The sequence below is a fragment of the Heterodontus francisci genome, chromosome 7 (assembly GCF_036365525.1).
Source record: "Heterodontus francisci isolate sHetFra1 chromosome 7, sHetFra1.hap1, whole genome shotgun sequence".
NCBI lineage: Eukaryota > Metazoa > Chordata > Chondrichthyes > Heterodontiformes > Heterodontidae > Heterodontus > Heterodontus francisci.
This window is the reverse complement of record NC_090377.1, coordinates 126674783-126691842: the sequence shown is the minus strand read 5'-3', so window position 1 is coordinate 126691842 and position 17060 is coordinate 126674783. Positions and strand designations below refer to the sequence as shown.

Sequence of the window (17060 nt, the reverse complement as noted above, 5' to 3'; positions counted from 1 at the left end):
TGTTTTAGTTTCACTTTCCCTTTGCTAGCATGTGTGTTCTAAAGCAGCTTCTTGGGTACACAAAGCACTATGCAATTGCAATTCCAAAACACTACAACACTACATCCAGCACAAGAAGGAGCTGGAGCAGGGGCTGCAGAGACGGCAAGCTCTGCGCCATCCCCTCTGCCAACCTGGAGCCGGATGCCTCCATACTCCTTGACTGTGAGAGGGGGCTGCCGGGCAGGGCAGCCAATACACCCAGCATCTTGGTGTGCATGCTCATTAAGTGCAGTCCTGTATGCTACCCCATCGAGGTCCTCATGTGAGTCCTCTGCTGCAGGACTCGTCTGCAACTTCACTCTCTGGTGAGCTGGCAAATGAAGCATTCTTTATCTCTGACCTGGCTGCGGGTTATTCGTGCCCAGATGACTCACTACGTTCTGACCCCAAGTATATACTTGCCTGCAAGGCAACTGCCGTGCCAGTATCTGAGCTGGTGGCTGCAAGTGTCATATCAAGTGATGGGGCCTCGTCATTAGTGCTGTGCTGTTCCTCTCTTTCCCCCTCCAGGGGCTCCTGTGGCTGAGCATGTGGCATTTCTTGGGTGGCTGAATGCAGGAACTCAGAATGGGAAGATTAGTGTGAGGGAAGTTTGGTGGGGTGGGAAGCAGGAGGTCCATAGTCACACTATCGACAGTTTGTTCATCATACCAGAGAGCATCAATGTTCCCAGTGATGTCAGACGCCACAGGCTCAGTTGCAGCTGGCCCCATGATGTGGAGAACTAATTTCTCTGTAGGGCTCAGGAGATGCAGGCACCCTTTTCCTCGACTGGTTCTACTCTGTTCTCTTCTATTGTGTACCACCTTGTCTTACAAGAGAGACGGTAGAATATGACTGGTTGCACTGAGTTTGGGTGATGTGCCTGCCATTGCTGAATAGCTGGAGATATGCAGAGGCATTGAGAGGTGGGTGTGAGGCTGGCATATTGGTAGGTGTGTGAGGGTGAGGGAGTATCTGGATTCTAGGCGTTAGTCCTAAATACCAGGGAGTGCTGCTGGATCAGTGATGGCAGGGTGTCATGTATTGAGCAGTGTGAAAGGCTGGTGTTGTGGTGGGTAGGAGATGTCAGGTGAAGATGCATTCACTGACATCAACCACCCATGCAAGGTCATTAGACTTCTTGTGGCACTGCTGCTTAGTCCTTGAGTCCTGAATCCAAGAGTTGTTCTTCCTGGACACCTGCTCCCACTTCCTCTGAGGGTGGACCATAATGATCTCCTGGCTCCTGGAGAACCCATGGCATCTCTCCTCCTGTCCACGTATACCACTAACGCTTCAAGCATCACATCCATAGGTATGGATCCCTCTGCCTACCCTGCTGATCACTTTGCAATAATTTACATTGCAGAAATATTTTTGTGCAGCTTCCCTTGAAGATACAGCCTGCCTTTAGGAAGAGCAGACGAGCTGTAACACGTGGTCTGCAAACAACACTGCCAGGCCCTCCTGCTGTGAGCAGGGGCCACAAGCAATGTTTGAAAGTAGAAAGCAACACTGGAGCTATTCAGGCCAATGCTAAAATCATTCAGATGTGGTGGATACATCAGGTTTGCGTGTTGCCCACTTCAGTCTAACAGGTGCAGGTACGTTGTGAATTGCCCAACTATCAGGGCTAACCAATTTCTAACCCTGAAACTCCCCTGAGACTCCACTGTTTCAATTGTTCTGTTTCTGGGCTGAAGAGGTTGGTATTGCAGCAAAATAAATCTCATAATTAAAAGGGTTCTTACATCGTTAATGTATGATTCTTAACTTTCTGCAGCGAGTTAATTGGTAATTAATGCACAAATGCAGAAATTTCTTGAAACTCATTTGGGGTTGCTAAGGTCAGGATATCTTTCCTCGCTACAAACTGCTGAATTATTTTCACATTAGCAACAACATGTGCATTTAACTCACTGTTATTTTGACCAGTACACAGTTTTCACAGTGAGATATATTTCACTACAATCCTTGATATGTGAAAAAACAAAAATGCAACCTGCCTTCTCTCTAAATATAAGGGTAGATCTTATAACCTGCCTTCCAGGCATAAAGCTGGCATTGCGGGCCAACTGACTGTAACCTCAAACTCGCCCAGATTACCTTGTGTGTCTGAAACGCAACTTCAAAACCATTCAACCTTATAGTTGGTGACTGTATGTTACAAATACTCGACTTGCCTTTTTTTGCTCTGACCTTCTCGCTCAGTTCTCCTGCTTCACACCTCTGAGGTATTTCAGTATTTACCTGTGAAGCTGTCAATCATAGCAGGCTCTAGCCAATCAAAGACCAGTTCTTGCTTCAAAGGTTTCAGAAATAACTGTCAATCAAAGTCACTACCCCCAGGTAGAGGCCTATACTTCTGAGACATGGCATTTTTGGGAAGCCTTCCACCTGGTAAAAGTGCTTATGTTGCATGCCCCCTTGGGAAGGTAACAAAAGTGTTGCCGCTGACAAATACAGTTTCTGTCACATTTTATTTGTGAGATTGAACACTGATTGTTGTAGCAAATGCCATCACTGGAATATTGTGATAACCTTTAAAAACACAGGCAAAATGGTACTGATATATTTTGCCTGGTGGTCAAACTTGAGGAGATAGCATGAATAATGTGGATCAAGTGGATCAAATGTTAGAAGGAGAATATTTAGGGAACAGTGATCATAGTATCATAAGGTTTAGATTATCTTTGGAAAAGGACAAGAATAAATCTAGAGTAATAAATACTTAATTGAAGAAGGGCTATTTTCAGGGGGTTGAGAACGAATCTGTCCCAGGATAAATTGGAATCAAAGGTTGGCAGGCAAAACTGTAATCTAACAATGGGCTGCCTTTAAAGCGGAGATGGTCCAGGTATAGTCAAGATGCATTTCCATGACAGGGAGGGATAGGGAAACCAAAATCAGAGCTCCCTGGATGTTGAAAGAGATAGAGAGTAAGATGAAGCAGAAAAAGGAGGGCATATGACAAATGTGAAGTTGATAACACACGTGAGAACAAGGCTAAATATCGAAAGTTCAGAGGAGAAGTCAGAAAGGAAATGAGAGGGGCAAAGAGGGATCATAAGAATAGACTAGCAGGTAATGTAAAAGGGAACCCAAAATTCTTCTGTAGGAATATAATTATTAAAAATGTAGTTGGAGGAGGGGTGGGCTGGTTAGGGGCCAAAAAGGAAACCTATTCATGGAGGCAGAGGCCATGACTGAGGTACTAAATGAGTACTTCGCTTCTGTCTTTACCAAAGAGGAAGATTCTGCCAAAGGCGCAGTGAAAGAGGAGGTAGTTGAAATACTGGATGGGCTTAAAAAGTGATAATAAGGAGGTACTAGAAATGCTGACTGTACTTAAAGTTATTAAGTCCGGGCTCGACGAGACTAATGTCCTCCTTCTTTGCTGTAACCATTCTATGATTCTACGACTGGGTGACAGTCGTCTTGTAGCATACAAATCAAAGTCTCTCCGACATCTTCAAGGAGGTCTGTCTAGGCTTGAACATTAGGCTCCTGTCATGAGGTTGAGTGGACACTTGATGCATGAAGTGCTCTTGCACCTGCCTGCCTTCCAGTTGTATAAACTCTCTTCCTCCTCCAAATCCAGCACTGCTGTCAGAATGCTAGGCACTCTAATTCCTGCCAGTAAAGCAGAAATTACCAACAACAGTGCTATGTGATAAACTATCTTTAAAAGGAGTTTTGGAATGCAGAAACATAGTTGCAAACAACAGCAGCAAGTAGTGCGCCATAAGTAATGAAAATCCAGCTATGCGTGAAGCAGAAAAACATCAGCTGCAATGTTAAACTATTAATCAACACGTTGAGGGTGAAATGGATCTTGGGCAGTCGGGAGAAATGGGTGATAGCCAATTGGTCTTTACACCCCACCTGATATTAAATTCCAATGAAATCAGAAGAACAGAAAATGGGGCAGGGTGGAATACAGGCTGTCAATTGGCTATCACTCTGTTTGCACTGAAGTCCAAGACTTAGTGGAGACTGTAATATAATGCGATATACTGGACATCGGGTTGTTACTGGGTTAAATATGTTATTCATGTTGCATACTTTATCACAGGAAGTGGTGTAACACCATATCTGTGGCTGCCTCATGTACAGGCTTGGAAGATGTAAATCATAGTAAAACATGTTTGGTAAAGCTCCCGATTCTTTCGCGTCTGACTCTTCAGATATTCTGTACTAATTTAGTAGTAAGCAGAATATTACACGGACCTGTTTATACTTGCTTGGCGACCAATAAATTCCATAGGGAATTCAGGAGAAACCTCTTTATACGGAGAGTGGTTAGAGGGTAAATAAAGAGAAACTGGCTCCAATGGCTAAAGGGTCAATAACCAGAGGGCACAGATTTAAGGTGATTGGCAAAAGAACCAGAGGAAAAATGAGAAAAAGCTATTTTGTACACGTTAGATTAGGATTTAGAATGCAATGTCTGATAGGGTGGTGGAAACAGGTTCAATTGTTGATTTATAAAGATATTTGGATAAATATTTGAAGGGGAAAAATTTGGGGAAAGAGAAGTGGAGTGGGACTGACTGGATTGCTCTTTGAAAGAGCTGGAGTTATCTCAACAGGCCTCCGTCTGTGCTGTACTAATTCTATGAATAGAAGGACATGTTGAATGGGTGAGATGAAGAAAGGTGGAAGAAGACTTGTGTGGAGCATAAACACCTGTTGGGTCAAATGGCCTGTTTCTGTGCTCTAAATACTATGTGATACCGTGTAATGTTTTACAATGATAGCACTGTTTTCTTTTGGACAACTAAGATAGTTTTCCAGAGATTTTAACAGTGGAATCTCCAGGAGTGTGTCAATATTTGGAGGTAGTCCCTGTTAGTGTGCTATCAGTTACTGATAGTCCATGGAAGTATTCTAATATCTGCAGGGATTCTCCAGGGGGTGTGCTAATATTTGCTAGTGGTCCCTGGGTCTCTGGTAATATTTGTAGAAGTTTTCCACAAAGTAACGTTTGAAAATCACTGCATCGGATTTTTAAAAAATTTGTTCTTGGGATATGAGTGTCGAAGGAAAGGCCAGCATTTATTGCCCATTCCTAACTTCCCTTGAGAAGGTGGTGGTGAACTGCTGCAAACCATGTGGTGTAGGTACAGCCACAGTGCTGTTTGGGAAAGAGTTCCAGGATTCTGTTATTCCAGGATTAAGTAGCATAATGTTATTGAAAAAGTGTCCTAAAATATTACTCAGGAGAAAGTTTGTTACTTTGTCTGAAGGCTAATGATAGGAACACTGCAACTAGAAAGTGGAAAAACATATGGATTGAGGAGGAATGCGATCGTAAGATGGATTGTTGAGAGCTGATCGACAGAGAAGTAGCAGAAAAAGAGAAGCTGCTGACTCAGTTTACTTAATGATTAATAAACGCTAATGAGATTAACATCAGATTGTCAATGAATATCTTTGAAATTGACCAAAGCTAGAGGTGGACCAACAATAGACATATCAGCTATTTATCTTGTGAGTGATATAGATTGGCAGCCAAAATTCAGTAAATACCAGTTAATTTATGATGTTACAGAGGGAAGCTAAGAAGACTTTGTAATGAATAATGGTTAATCTCCAGTGGTTCAATCTCTATAAATGTGTTGTTTGCTTTCTAATTCTTTTTGTCTGTCTATGTTTGTCTTTCACTCTTTGTGTGTGTCTTTCTGTATATATAATTTACGTACATTTGTAGTGATAGCTGTGGTTCAGTTGCTAACACTTCTGCCTCGGAGTTGAAGGTTGTGGGTTCAAACCCCACTGGAGGACTTGGTCACAAAACTCAAGACTGACACTCCATTGCTGTATTGAGTAATATTGAAGATGCTGTCTTTCAGATGACATGTTAAACCAAGGCCTGGTCTTCCCTCTCAGGTTGATGTAAAAATGCCATGGCATTATTTTGAAGACAAGCAGCAGAGGTATCCATGAGGTCCTGCCCAATATTTATTCCTCAGTCAGCTTCACAAAAACAGATTATCTGGTCATTATCATATTGCTGTTTGTGGGAGCTTGCTGTGCCACATTTCCTACATTACAACGGTGACTTCACTTGAAAAGTACTTCATTGGCTGCAAAGCCTTTTGGGATGTCCTGTGGTCTTGAAAGATGTTATAGAAATACAAGTCTTTCTTTCACACTTTCATTGTTGGCAAAATATCTCTGTGACTGTTTTCTCACTATTCCGTGCCTCTTAATTTCTTTCCTTTTCTATGTTTCTCACTCTTTCTATATTTCTCTCACAAGTTTTTTCTCTCTATACATCTCTCTCCCCATTTTATTCTTCTCTCTGTGTCCCTTTTCTTCTCATCTCCCCAGAATACCTGGAGCCTATTTCTCAGCTCAGTTCCGTCTGCACGATGGTTGCTGAAATGATCTTCTCTCTTCCTTGTCACTAAAAAATCCAATAGGGAATTCAGAAGAAACTATGTTACCCAGAGAGTGGTTAGAATGTGAAACTCGCTACCACATGGAGTAGTTGAGGCAAATGGCATTGATACATTTTAGGTGGAAGAGAGATAAACACATGAGGGAGAAAGGAATAGAAGGTAATGTTGAATGGTTTACGAAGATGGGTGGGAGAAGGCTCCTGTGGAGCATAAACACCAGCGTAAACATATTAGATCAAGTGGCTATTTTTTGTGCTGTACATTTGAAGTAATTCTGTGAAAAGTATGAAACAGTCTGAGAGACTGAAATTAGAGCTGCAAGAGATGAGAGAAATAGATGAAAGAGCTTTTCATTTCTGATAAACTCTTATTAAGAAACATACCAAGGATATAGGTGGGCTAGCAGAATGGGCAGATAAGTGTCAAATGAAATTTAATACAGAGAAGTGTAGAGTGATGCATTTTTTGGCAGAAGGGATAGGGAAAGGCAATATAGACCTAATGGCACAGTTCTTAACAGTGTGCAGGGACAGAGAGACCAGAGATTCATGTACACAGGTCTTTGAAGGTGGCAAGACATATTGAGAGAATCGATAGGAATGCATATCGGATCCTGGGCTTCATAAATTGAGGTATTGGGTCAAAAGCAGAGAAGTTATGCTGAACCTGTATAAAGATCTGGTCAGGCCACAACTAGAGTATGCATCCAGTTCTGATCACCACACTTTAGGAAGGATGTGAGGCTCCTTGAGAGGGTGCAGAGAAGATTTACTGGAATAGTTCCAGGGATGAGGGATTTTAGCTACAAAGTTAGGTTTGAAAAGCTGGGGTTGTTCTCCTTGGAGCAAAGAAGATTGAGGGGAGATTAGGTAGAGGTGTACAAGATTAGGACAGTTTTAGATAAGGTAGACAAAGAAAAGCTAATGGTATAAGACGAGGCGACAGAAATTTAGCGTTTGGGCAAGAGATACAGAAGGCATGTGAAGAAGAACTTTTTTACGCAGTGAGTGATAATGATCTAGAACTCAATGCCTACAAGGATGGTGGAAGCTGAGATGATAATGGTTTCAAAAGGAAATTGGGTGGGCACTTAAGGGAAATAAACATGCAGGGCTACAAGGAAAGAGCAGGGGAGTGGGACTGTGGATTGCTCTATAGAGAGCCAGAATGGACTCAGTGGGCCAAATGGCTTCCTTCTGTGCCTTTATGATTCTATATGCATAGATATTTCCATATCCAAATTTAGTGGTCATTCAGCCACGCAGTGACTGTTTTTCGAGAGCTGAATGGCATCCTATGCCTTCAATATAGCAGTCACGAAGTATATGCTCATTATGAGTCAGATATGTGGTGCCCCTATATTGATAAAAGCCAAGAAGTCAGCATGCAGTGCCCAATGCCTCTGTGTATATTCAAATTAGAGGCCTAATACCTGTCTGAGGCCCCCACTGCAAGACTGATTTGCTCTGAGTCTGCACACAGAAATATCAGGCCTCCCTGTGGCCTAACAGGCTGCAACCAACCAGGTATATTTCTGTGCATGTGGAGTTGGTAGATGGAGGAGTACTCCTCCTCACTCCACATTCAAAGAAAGTGGGCTACTGCCGCTTCATCCTCTGGCTACCTGTCACCCACTGCGCCACCCACCCAAATATCTGTCCAAAGATTTCTAGGCCACAGTCCCTCTCAAGCACATGCATTTACAGAACCACCCAATTTTAAAGAGTTTTAATTGGCATAGAAAATCTTTAGGCATTTCAGACATATCAGTTCCTGTGGGTCCATATCACTCATCTTTTATGCTGTTCTCCATATTGTTATGACCAGGTGAGAAAGGTGTCTAGGGGTCTTTCTCAGCCTTCACCTAGTCTTATTGTAACAGGGTTTTGTTTTTAAACACACTGTGTTTTAGCTCCCCCTTGGTGAATCCTTGTTCACTGCTTTCCAATTATAAGGCAAAGAAATCAGCACAAACAGGTTTTCTTTGGTTTAAAGAAGAAAAGTGAAATTTATTCAAACTTAAACTTAAACTCTAATTCAGTTAACGACTACGGATACACGCGCGCCCCACGCTAGCATGCATACACGACATGCACAAGCGACATGCACATGCAAATAGAGACAGAAAAGAGAAGAAAAATAAAGTAAAGCAGTTTGAGGCAATCTCTGAAGGGGGTTTGTTACTGTGCTTCAAGCTCGCTGTAGAGTCCTTGATTGTAGATAGTCTTGCTTTTCGTTGGGGCCCAGTATTCTTCTTAAACCTTGTTCACTGTAGGAGACTTTTCTCTCTTGGGGTTCACGTGCCTTCGATGGGTCTTCAGTTCTGTGAGAAGGAGATGGGAGCAGACAGGAGAGAAGTCTTTTCCAGCCCAGGAGCAAACAGCTTTCTCACTTCAAATACAATTTCTCCAATTTAAAACTCCCCTAGTTGGCCAGCAGGTGGTCACATGACTGACCGGTTTGATCAGGTCTCTTCTGCATATTGGGAGCATCTTAGCAGTCAACCTGGAATGCTAGCTTCTCCACCTTCAACGTCTGCTAATCAAAAGTCCATTGTGGATTAAATTGGAGCAGGGAATGGCCTCTTTGTCCTTTCCAAGTACCGTCTGTTACTGTACAAATGCCTTTCCAGTCAAGGATCTGGTGTTTTTTTTTAAAGCAAGTTCTTTCTTTACTCCAGTTTAGAAAATCAATGTTCATGTGGCAAAGTTAATGTGCCTCATTCTTGGCAGGTGGGGGTCTGCATGACAATATCTAGTTCTAGATTAATCTAACTGACCATCAGCAAAAAGACACACATTATCAGGCCTTTCTTTTTCTTTTTTCTTCTTTCTTGCACTATCAGAGACTGAGGAGAGTGGGAAAAGGTTGTGGGGGTGGGGGGTCAATGTAGAGCTGATTTCAGGTCAGAGGCTGTCAAATGGAAGCTGTACTGTGCAGGGTGGCTGCTACAGTGCACGGTATTATGGATCAGCAGATGGGAATAGGCCATATCAAATCTGTACTGGATCCAGAAGAGAGACCAGTTTCAGATTAGGCGGAGAGGCTGAACAGGATGAGACCTCAACGTTTGATCCTGTTTGAAGTGGCAAACAGAAAACCAAAGAAGTTTATAGCACAGAAGAAAGCCATTCGATCCATTGTGTCTATGTCAATTGCTTGCTATTGTATTCGAAAACTAATCCTATTGTTCCATGCTCTCGCCAGCACCCTATGCATTTCTCTGTTTCAAATAATTTTCCAGTTTTCCCTTAACAGAGGTAATAATTTTGCCTCAACTACTTCCAATGGTAACATATTCCATGCTCCAACAACCCACTGCATAAAGAGAGTTCTTACAGTTCTACCCATTCTCTTAGTGAGAATTTTAAATTGATGATCTGCTTATCACTGCCTCTCCAACCAGAGGAAATAGTCTTTCCTTATTTATTCTATCAAATGTCTATATAATTTTAAAAGCCTTGATTAAATCTTGTAACCTTTGCTACTCAAATGGAAGTAGTCCCACAGGGAGAAATTGGCTTGTGTTAAATGAATGTTCAGTAGATGAATTTCGGGTGGCAGTGTCACCTGCCCAACCTCCCGACTGGATTACATTGGTTGTCAAATTGGAGACCAGTGACTCGCAAGTGTCATGAGTGCCTTCCTGACACACACATTAGTCCCTTAAATATGCTGTCATGGACAGGTGGTAAGGGGTGTTGGTGATTCCCATCGTTTACCTCCCAACTGACCACAATCATGTTTTGTTTAAAATGTTGAGTTAGCCCATAAGTGTTTTACTTGCCAAATAAGCAGACAGTGACAGGTTTCCTTGTAGGTTTAAACAGAAGATTAACTATTTATTAAACAAATATTCATTCCCCAAAATGTTTGCAATATTGCTCAGATATGCATTCACTCTCACCTGCACTCTCAAGAGAAGATAGATAGAAGGTAAAGGCTAAGAGTTCAGGGTGTGGTAGGTGTTCGTGGTTTATGGTAGACCTGTTGAATTTTCTCAGAAGGACAGTTTCTTTGAAAGGTGTGAGTCTAGGTTGTTTGTAGTCTTGAACTTCTTGAGGTGTTGTAGATTTCTGGTGGTTCAGATTTCAGACTGGAGGTTGTGGTCACTTTCGGTTCTCTACTGCACCAAGTTGAAATATAGAATTAGAGACAGGGTTTCTTCTTCTTGTTTAGGCTGGATCTTTCCACAGCCCTTAGCTGGACTTTCTTCTGTAAGGTTGCTGTGATCTCTCCCTCTCTCTCCAGATGGTTACCTTTTAAGGTCAAAAATCCATCAAATTAGAGTCTTTATTCATTGACACATGGCCTTCTTCCCTGGTGTGACCATACAATGGACCATGATGTGGAATCCATGGTTATCTATTGATGTCTGGATGAGTATCATTCTGTTAAGATGTGTTTATTTCACACGTTCTTTGGCTCAGAAGAAAACCATTTAATTCAAGAATGTCTCTTGATGATTTCAGGATGGGTGTAGTCAACACCTCTTGGTCTGGAATGTATCCTTTTGTTCTTTTGAGAGAGTGAGGTAGTTTTTGAATACACATGCCAGGTCATAGAACCTTCGATGGCCATCTTTTGCCACATCCACTTTTTTTTTAAAGGAAAAGTCAATTTCAAAGAGTCTGCATTGGATAAAGTTGTATCTTAAAAGTAGGAATATGATATCTCTTTACTGGGCATGACAATGCTAAGTGGGGGCCTGTCGCCTCTGCTAGAACTCTGCTGCCAAATTTGGTAGAAACTGGGAGAAGCATTTGGAGAAGCATATACTGTACTCTGATTTTCTGGGTCAATTGCAATCTATCGAGCAGTCTTTAAATGGACTGTGGAGGTCCCAATGAAAATATGTCATTTTCTTTTTTAATTTAGCTTAATGTGGAGCCAGAAGAAGCAGGACGGTTCCTCTTGGCTCCACATAGGTATTGCATTCTGCTTTTGGCCATCTTGCTGATTGGCTTCTGCAGATCACTGATTTGATGGAAACACAATCCAAGTGCACTTCATGCCGCTTTCCCAAACAGAAACTCATTCCTCCACCCAATATCTCTCCTCTTATCTATTCTTACATTGCTGCAAGAGTTCCTCAAGGGGGTGTCCTCGACTCAACCATCTTCAGCTGCTTCATCAATGACTTTCCATCCATCATAAGGTGAGATGTGGGGATGTTCGCTGCTCATTGCACAGTGTTCAGTACCATTTGCCACTCCTCAGATACTGAAGTAGTCTGTGTCCGCATGCAGCAAGACCTGGACAACATTCGGGCTTGGGCTGATAAGTAGCAAGTAATATTCGTGCCACACAAGTGCCAGAAAATGACCATCTCCAACAAGTGAGAATCTAACCATCTCCCCTCGATGTTGTTAGTTTTTGGATAAAGAGTAGCAGATTTAAAACAGGGACGAGGAGAAATTACTTCTCTCAAAGGGTCGTGAGTCTGTGGAATTCACTATCCCAGAGTACAGTGGATGCCAGGACATTGTGTAAGTTTAAGGAGATAGACAGATTTTTAATTAGTAATGGGTTGAAGGATTATGGAGAATGGGCAGAAAAGTGGAGTTGAGGCCGAGGTGAGATCATAATGAATGGCGGAGCAGGCTCGAGGGGCTGAATTGCCGATTCCTGCTCCTAGTTCTTATGTTCTTATGTTCAATGGCATTACTATCGCTGAACCTCCCACCATCAACATCCTGAGGGCAACCACAGACCAGAAACTGAACTGAACCAGCCATACAAATACTGTGGCTACAAGAGCAGGTCAGAGGCTGGGAATTCTGCGGCGAGTAACCCACCTTCTGACTCCCCAAAGCCTGTCCACCTTCTAAAAGCACAAGTCAGGAGTGTGATGAAATACACTCCACTTGCCTGAATGTGTGCTCCAAACAACACTCAAGAATCCCTTCACCACTCCCTCCACTACCAACGCACAGTGGAAGCAGCGTGTACCATCTATAAGATGCACTACAGCAACTGACCAAGACTCCTTCACAACCTCGAAACCTGCAATCTCTACCACCTATAAGAATAAGGGCAGCAGATGCATGGGAACACCACCACTTGCAAGTTCCCGCCAAGCCACACACCATCCTGGCAAGGAAATATATCACTGCTCCGTCACTGGTCACGAGGTCAAAAAACCTGGAACTCTCTTCCTAACAGCACTGTGGTGTACCTACACCACATGGACTGCAGTGACTCAAGAAGGTCATTCACCATCTCCTTCTCAAGTGCAATTAGGGATGGGCAACAAATGCTGGCCTTGCCAGCGATGCTGACATCTCATTTCTGAATAACAAAAAATCTAAAGTTTCCATCCAGAGCATTATAGAATCAGACAGCAAATAAGTAAACCATTCAGCCCATTGTGGCTGTGCCAGCTCTTTGAAAGAGCTGTTCAGTTTGTTCCAGACCCTTGCTCTTTCCCCACAGTCCTGCAAATTCCTCCCTTTCAAGTATTATCTGGTTCCCTTTTGAAAGTTACTACCGAATCTGCTTCCACCACCCTTTCAAGCAGTGCAATCCAGATCATAACATTTCACTGAGTGAAACAAAAATTCTTCATCTCCCCTCTGGTTCTTTTGGCAATTATCTGATATCTGTGTCCTCTGGTTGCTGATTCTTTTCCCATTGGAAACAGATTCTTGCTATCCACTCTGTCAAAATCCCTCATCATTTTGATCACCTCAATTAAATCTTCTTTGCTTTAGGGAGCACACCCTGGTGAATCAGAACTTACTGTTCTCTCTTGCTTTAATATCCCTATTCATTGTAGAAAAACGCTTTATATTTTTTAAAAATCTCTATTAAATTCCTCTTAGCTCTCTCTGCTCGAATGGAAATAGTCACAGTAGCTTAAATGTCTCCTCATAGCTGTGCTTTTCCAGTGTCTTCCTAGTGAACCTCATGTACTAACATCGATGACTGCTTTCTCCACTGCTGTCAGTTCCTGCATTGCTGGTGATCTTCCACTGGTTTTTGAAATCTCCATCCTGTGGTAAGTCAGCTTTCCCTCAAGAAGAGTGAAAAGTAAAGAAAGACTCGGATTTATATTGCACATTTCATGACACTCGTGATGTCCCAAAGCGCTCTACAGCTAATGAAGTACTTTAGAAGTGTAGTCATGGCTGACAATGTAAATGGTCCTTGCTCAGACTGAAGAAGGATTGGGAGTGGTCTACCCCAGCTGACACTTATTTTGTAATGCTGGCAACAAGACACCTCTTCAAACACTACACCATGTGCCAAATAATTGTATTTTACTCTGCTCTGGTACAGAGGATGTTTGCATTTCAGGAACTGAATGAGTGAGGGTGTGAGCATGGAGACCATGAACAACAAGTAAAAGACAATACCATCCAGGAGTTTGGGCAAGGTCTCTGACCTCAGTCCCCCCTACCCCCTCTATTGCCTGCAGTCTCTGAATCTGGAGGGCCCTGTACTCATGAAGGAGTGGATGATCTCAGGTTTGAATGTCCCTGTCTAGTGCTCAACTGTTCTTACCCTTTTATGTGTATGTTTGTCCTGTAAGCAGATGTTGGCATTAGAAAGGGTGAAGAGAGTTAAGTAAGTTGGGAGGAGGCTCATATAGCTCATAAGCTCCATCGTGGACCTGTTGGGCCAAATGGCCTGTTTCTGCACTGTAAATTCTATGTTTCATGGCTGGTTGTAACCACACAGGGTTAAAATTGCCCCTAGTTGGTAAAGCCAAATGCTGGAATTGTATTTAATTAGGTAATATTTTAACGCTCTGCAGCCCTTTGAAGAACTCTGTTTCATCTCCGGAACATACTGAGAGATTTTGAAGTTCACCATATTCATGACATTTTTATTTCATTGTCAGGCCATAAACTCAATTAACTTTGATGCAGGTGCTTTCATTAATGCTTCTCCAAAGAAATGGACCAGGTTTAGCATCTAATGTTGCATTCAGGGGTTCCTTTGAGATTTATCATTTGGAAACAATTGCAGGCAAGACAGCAAATTACACTCTTCTGTGCAAGCAAGCATGACAGCCTCTGAAAGATGGAATCCTATGAAGGTGTGAATTAAAAGCTGCTGAAATTTAACTACCTAATAGTAAGCAAATGCTCTTTCTGTAATCTGTCCTACAGCACACTTTGAGTGCAATTATCTTTTTTTGACTTCATTCACTCTCAACTCTTCTACAAATGAATAATTGAAACGTTGAGTAATCACTTCATATAGTATTTTATTTTTTCTTCTGCAGGGACTGTGTGCTCAAACTTTCTTTGGTCACCTCCATTCCTGCAATGATGCCACCTTTAACCTGAAGGTAAGCTCTTCTTGCATGTGCCTATTTATATAGAAACGGAAAATATAATCAAAATAGTCAGCACAGATTTTGAAAGAGAACGTTACGCTTGACCAACGTTATTGAATTCTTTGAAGAAGTGACAGTGAGTAGACAGGGGTAATGCAGTAGATAAAAGAAAAATACTGCAGATGCTGGAGAACTGAAATAAAAACAAAAAGTGCTGGAAATACTCAGCAGATCTGGCAGCATCTGTGGAGAGAGAAGCAGAGTTAACGTTTCAGGTCAGTGACCTTTCATCAGAACTTCTGTCTCCACAGATGCTGCCAGACCTGCTGAGTATTTCCAGCACCTTTTGTTATTATTAATGCAGTAGATGTTATATATTTGAATTTTCAAAAAACCTTTGATAAGGTAATGCATAGTAGAGTCATGACTAAGGTCAGAGCATGTGCAGTCATAGATAGATACAGCACTGAAACAGGCCCTTTGGCCCACCGAGTCTGTGCCGACCAACAACCACCCATTTATACCAGTCCTACATTAATCTCATATTCCCTACCACATCCCCACCCATTCTCCTACCACCAACCTACCTACACTAGGGGTAATTTACAATGGCCAATTTACCTATCAGCCTGCAAGTCTTGGCTGTGGGAGGAAACCAGAGCACCCAGCGGAAACCCACGCGGTCACAGGGAGAACTTGCAAACTCCGCACAGGCTGTGCCCAGAACCCAACACGGGTCGCTGGAGCTGTGAGACTGCGGTGCTAACCACTGCACCACTGTGCTGCAGTCAGGGGAAAAGTAATAGATCGGATAGCAAGTCGGCTACAAAACAGAAAAAACATAAGAGTATAAGTTAAGGGTATAGATACTCAGACTGGCAAAATATTGGAAGATGTTTCACAAGGATCGCTGCTGGGACAACTGCCATTCACCATTTACATAAAAGATTTGGACTTGGGAATTGGAAGTGCAATTTCAAATTTTGCAGATGACACCAAATTGGGGCTATAGTTATTACTGAGGAGGACTGCAAAAAGTACAAGAAGACATTAATAAACTTGCAGAATGGATGTGTAATTGTCAAATGAATTTCAACATAGATAAATATGAGATGGTGCATTTTGGTGTGAGGAATAAGGAGGCCATGTACCTCTTGGAAAATAAAAGTCTAATTGGGGTACAGGAGCAAAGGGATTTAGGGGTACAGATACATAAATCACTAAAATAGCAATGTAGACAAGGCCATTAAAAAACAATAAAAACACAAGGGTTCATTTCGAGAGTGATAGAATTGAAAAACAGAGAAGTTATGTTAAACTTGCAAAGAAACTTGGTTAGACCACACTTGCAGCACTCTGCACAGTTCTGGGGTGTGTTGGATCCCATCAGTTACAGAGAGACGAAGTCCAACCGTAAGTTTTAGAAACTTTATTGCAGTATATGGTTGTTACGTTATAAGGTTACAAAAGAACAAAAAGCAAAACAAAGAAAATGCAAAAGAACAAAGGAAAAGAACATGTGCTCACTACAGCAAGCCTTTCTTATAGTTATTCAAACAAAACTAGTACGCCGCACCCCCCCCACCCCCCGCTGTTTCTGAGTGGTTTGCAGACTTCTATTATCAGTGCATAATTGGTTCATTCGTCCCAGCATTTTATTTTTGCATTTTATTTCAGTAGTTTCACATACCCCCTCCTTGAACTGTTAGGCTGATTATTAAACAAGGCTACTATTAAGCTATCTGCAACTGTCCTGTTAGCTTCTGCTTGTTATTTTTTATAAATTGGCTCCACAACTCCACAGTTAGTTTGTTAGCTGATTAGCTTGCTTTTGATCTGTCCCCACAGGTGTATTTTCAAAAATGATATAGAGACACTGGAAAAGGTGCAAAATGGTTTACAAAGATGATACCAGAACTGAGAGATTATATCATCAGGAAAGACTAACGAGGCAGGGGCTCTTTTCTCTAGAAAATAGAAGACTAAGAGGTGACCTGATAGAGGTCCTAAAATTATGAAACAATTTGACAGGGTAGACATAGAGAAGATGGTGTGGGAGGCCAAAACTAGGGACCATAAAGATAAGTTAGTCACTGTCATGCTAGGCACCCACCTGCCAAGAATGAGGCACATTAATTTTATCATGAACATTGATTTTAAATTGTTGCTGGAGTGAGGAAATGACTTGTTAAACAGATCAGCTGTGGCTGGAAAAGACATTTTCATATTAACAGACAGTGCTTGGAAGGACAGAGGACCATTCCCTGACATATTTAACCCACAATGGAACTTGATCACCAGGTATTGTGTGTAAGAGGAGCATTCCAGAGACTGCTAAGGTG

The 17060-nt window shown here is 42.2% G+C and overlaps 1 protein-coding gene across 2 annotated transcripts in view; it reads left to right on the top strand.

Annotated features, from left to right (window-relative positions):
• The window catches only part of LOC137372316 (sperm-associated antigen 16 protein), a 1170879-nt gene that overhangs the window by 893195 nt on the left and 260624 nt on the right, over positions 1–17060 (top strand). For both annotated transcript variants that reach the window (XM_068036139.1, XM_068036138.1), the window contains one exon: positions 14665–14730. In XM_068036139.1, the coding sequence (XP_067892240.1) occupies positions 14665–14730 (66 nt within the window). The remainder of the gene's footprint in view (positions 1–14664; positions 14731–17060) is intronic.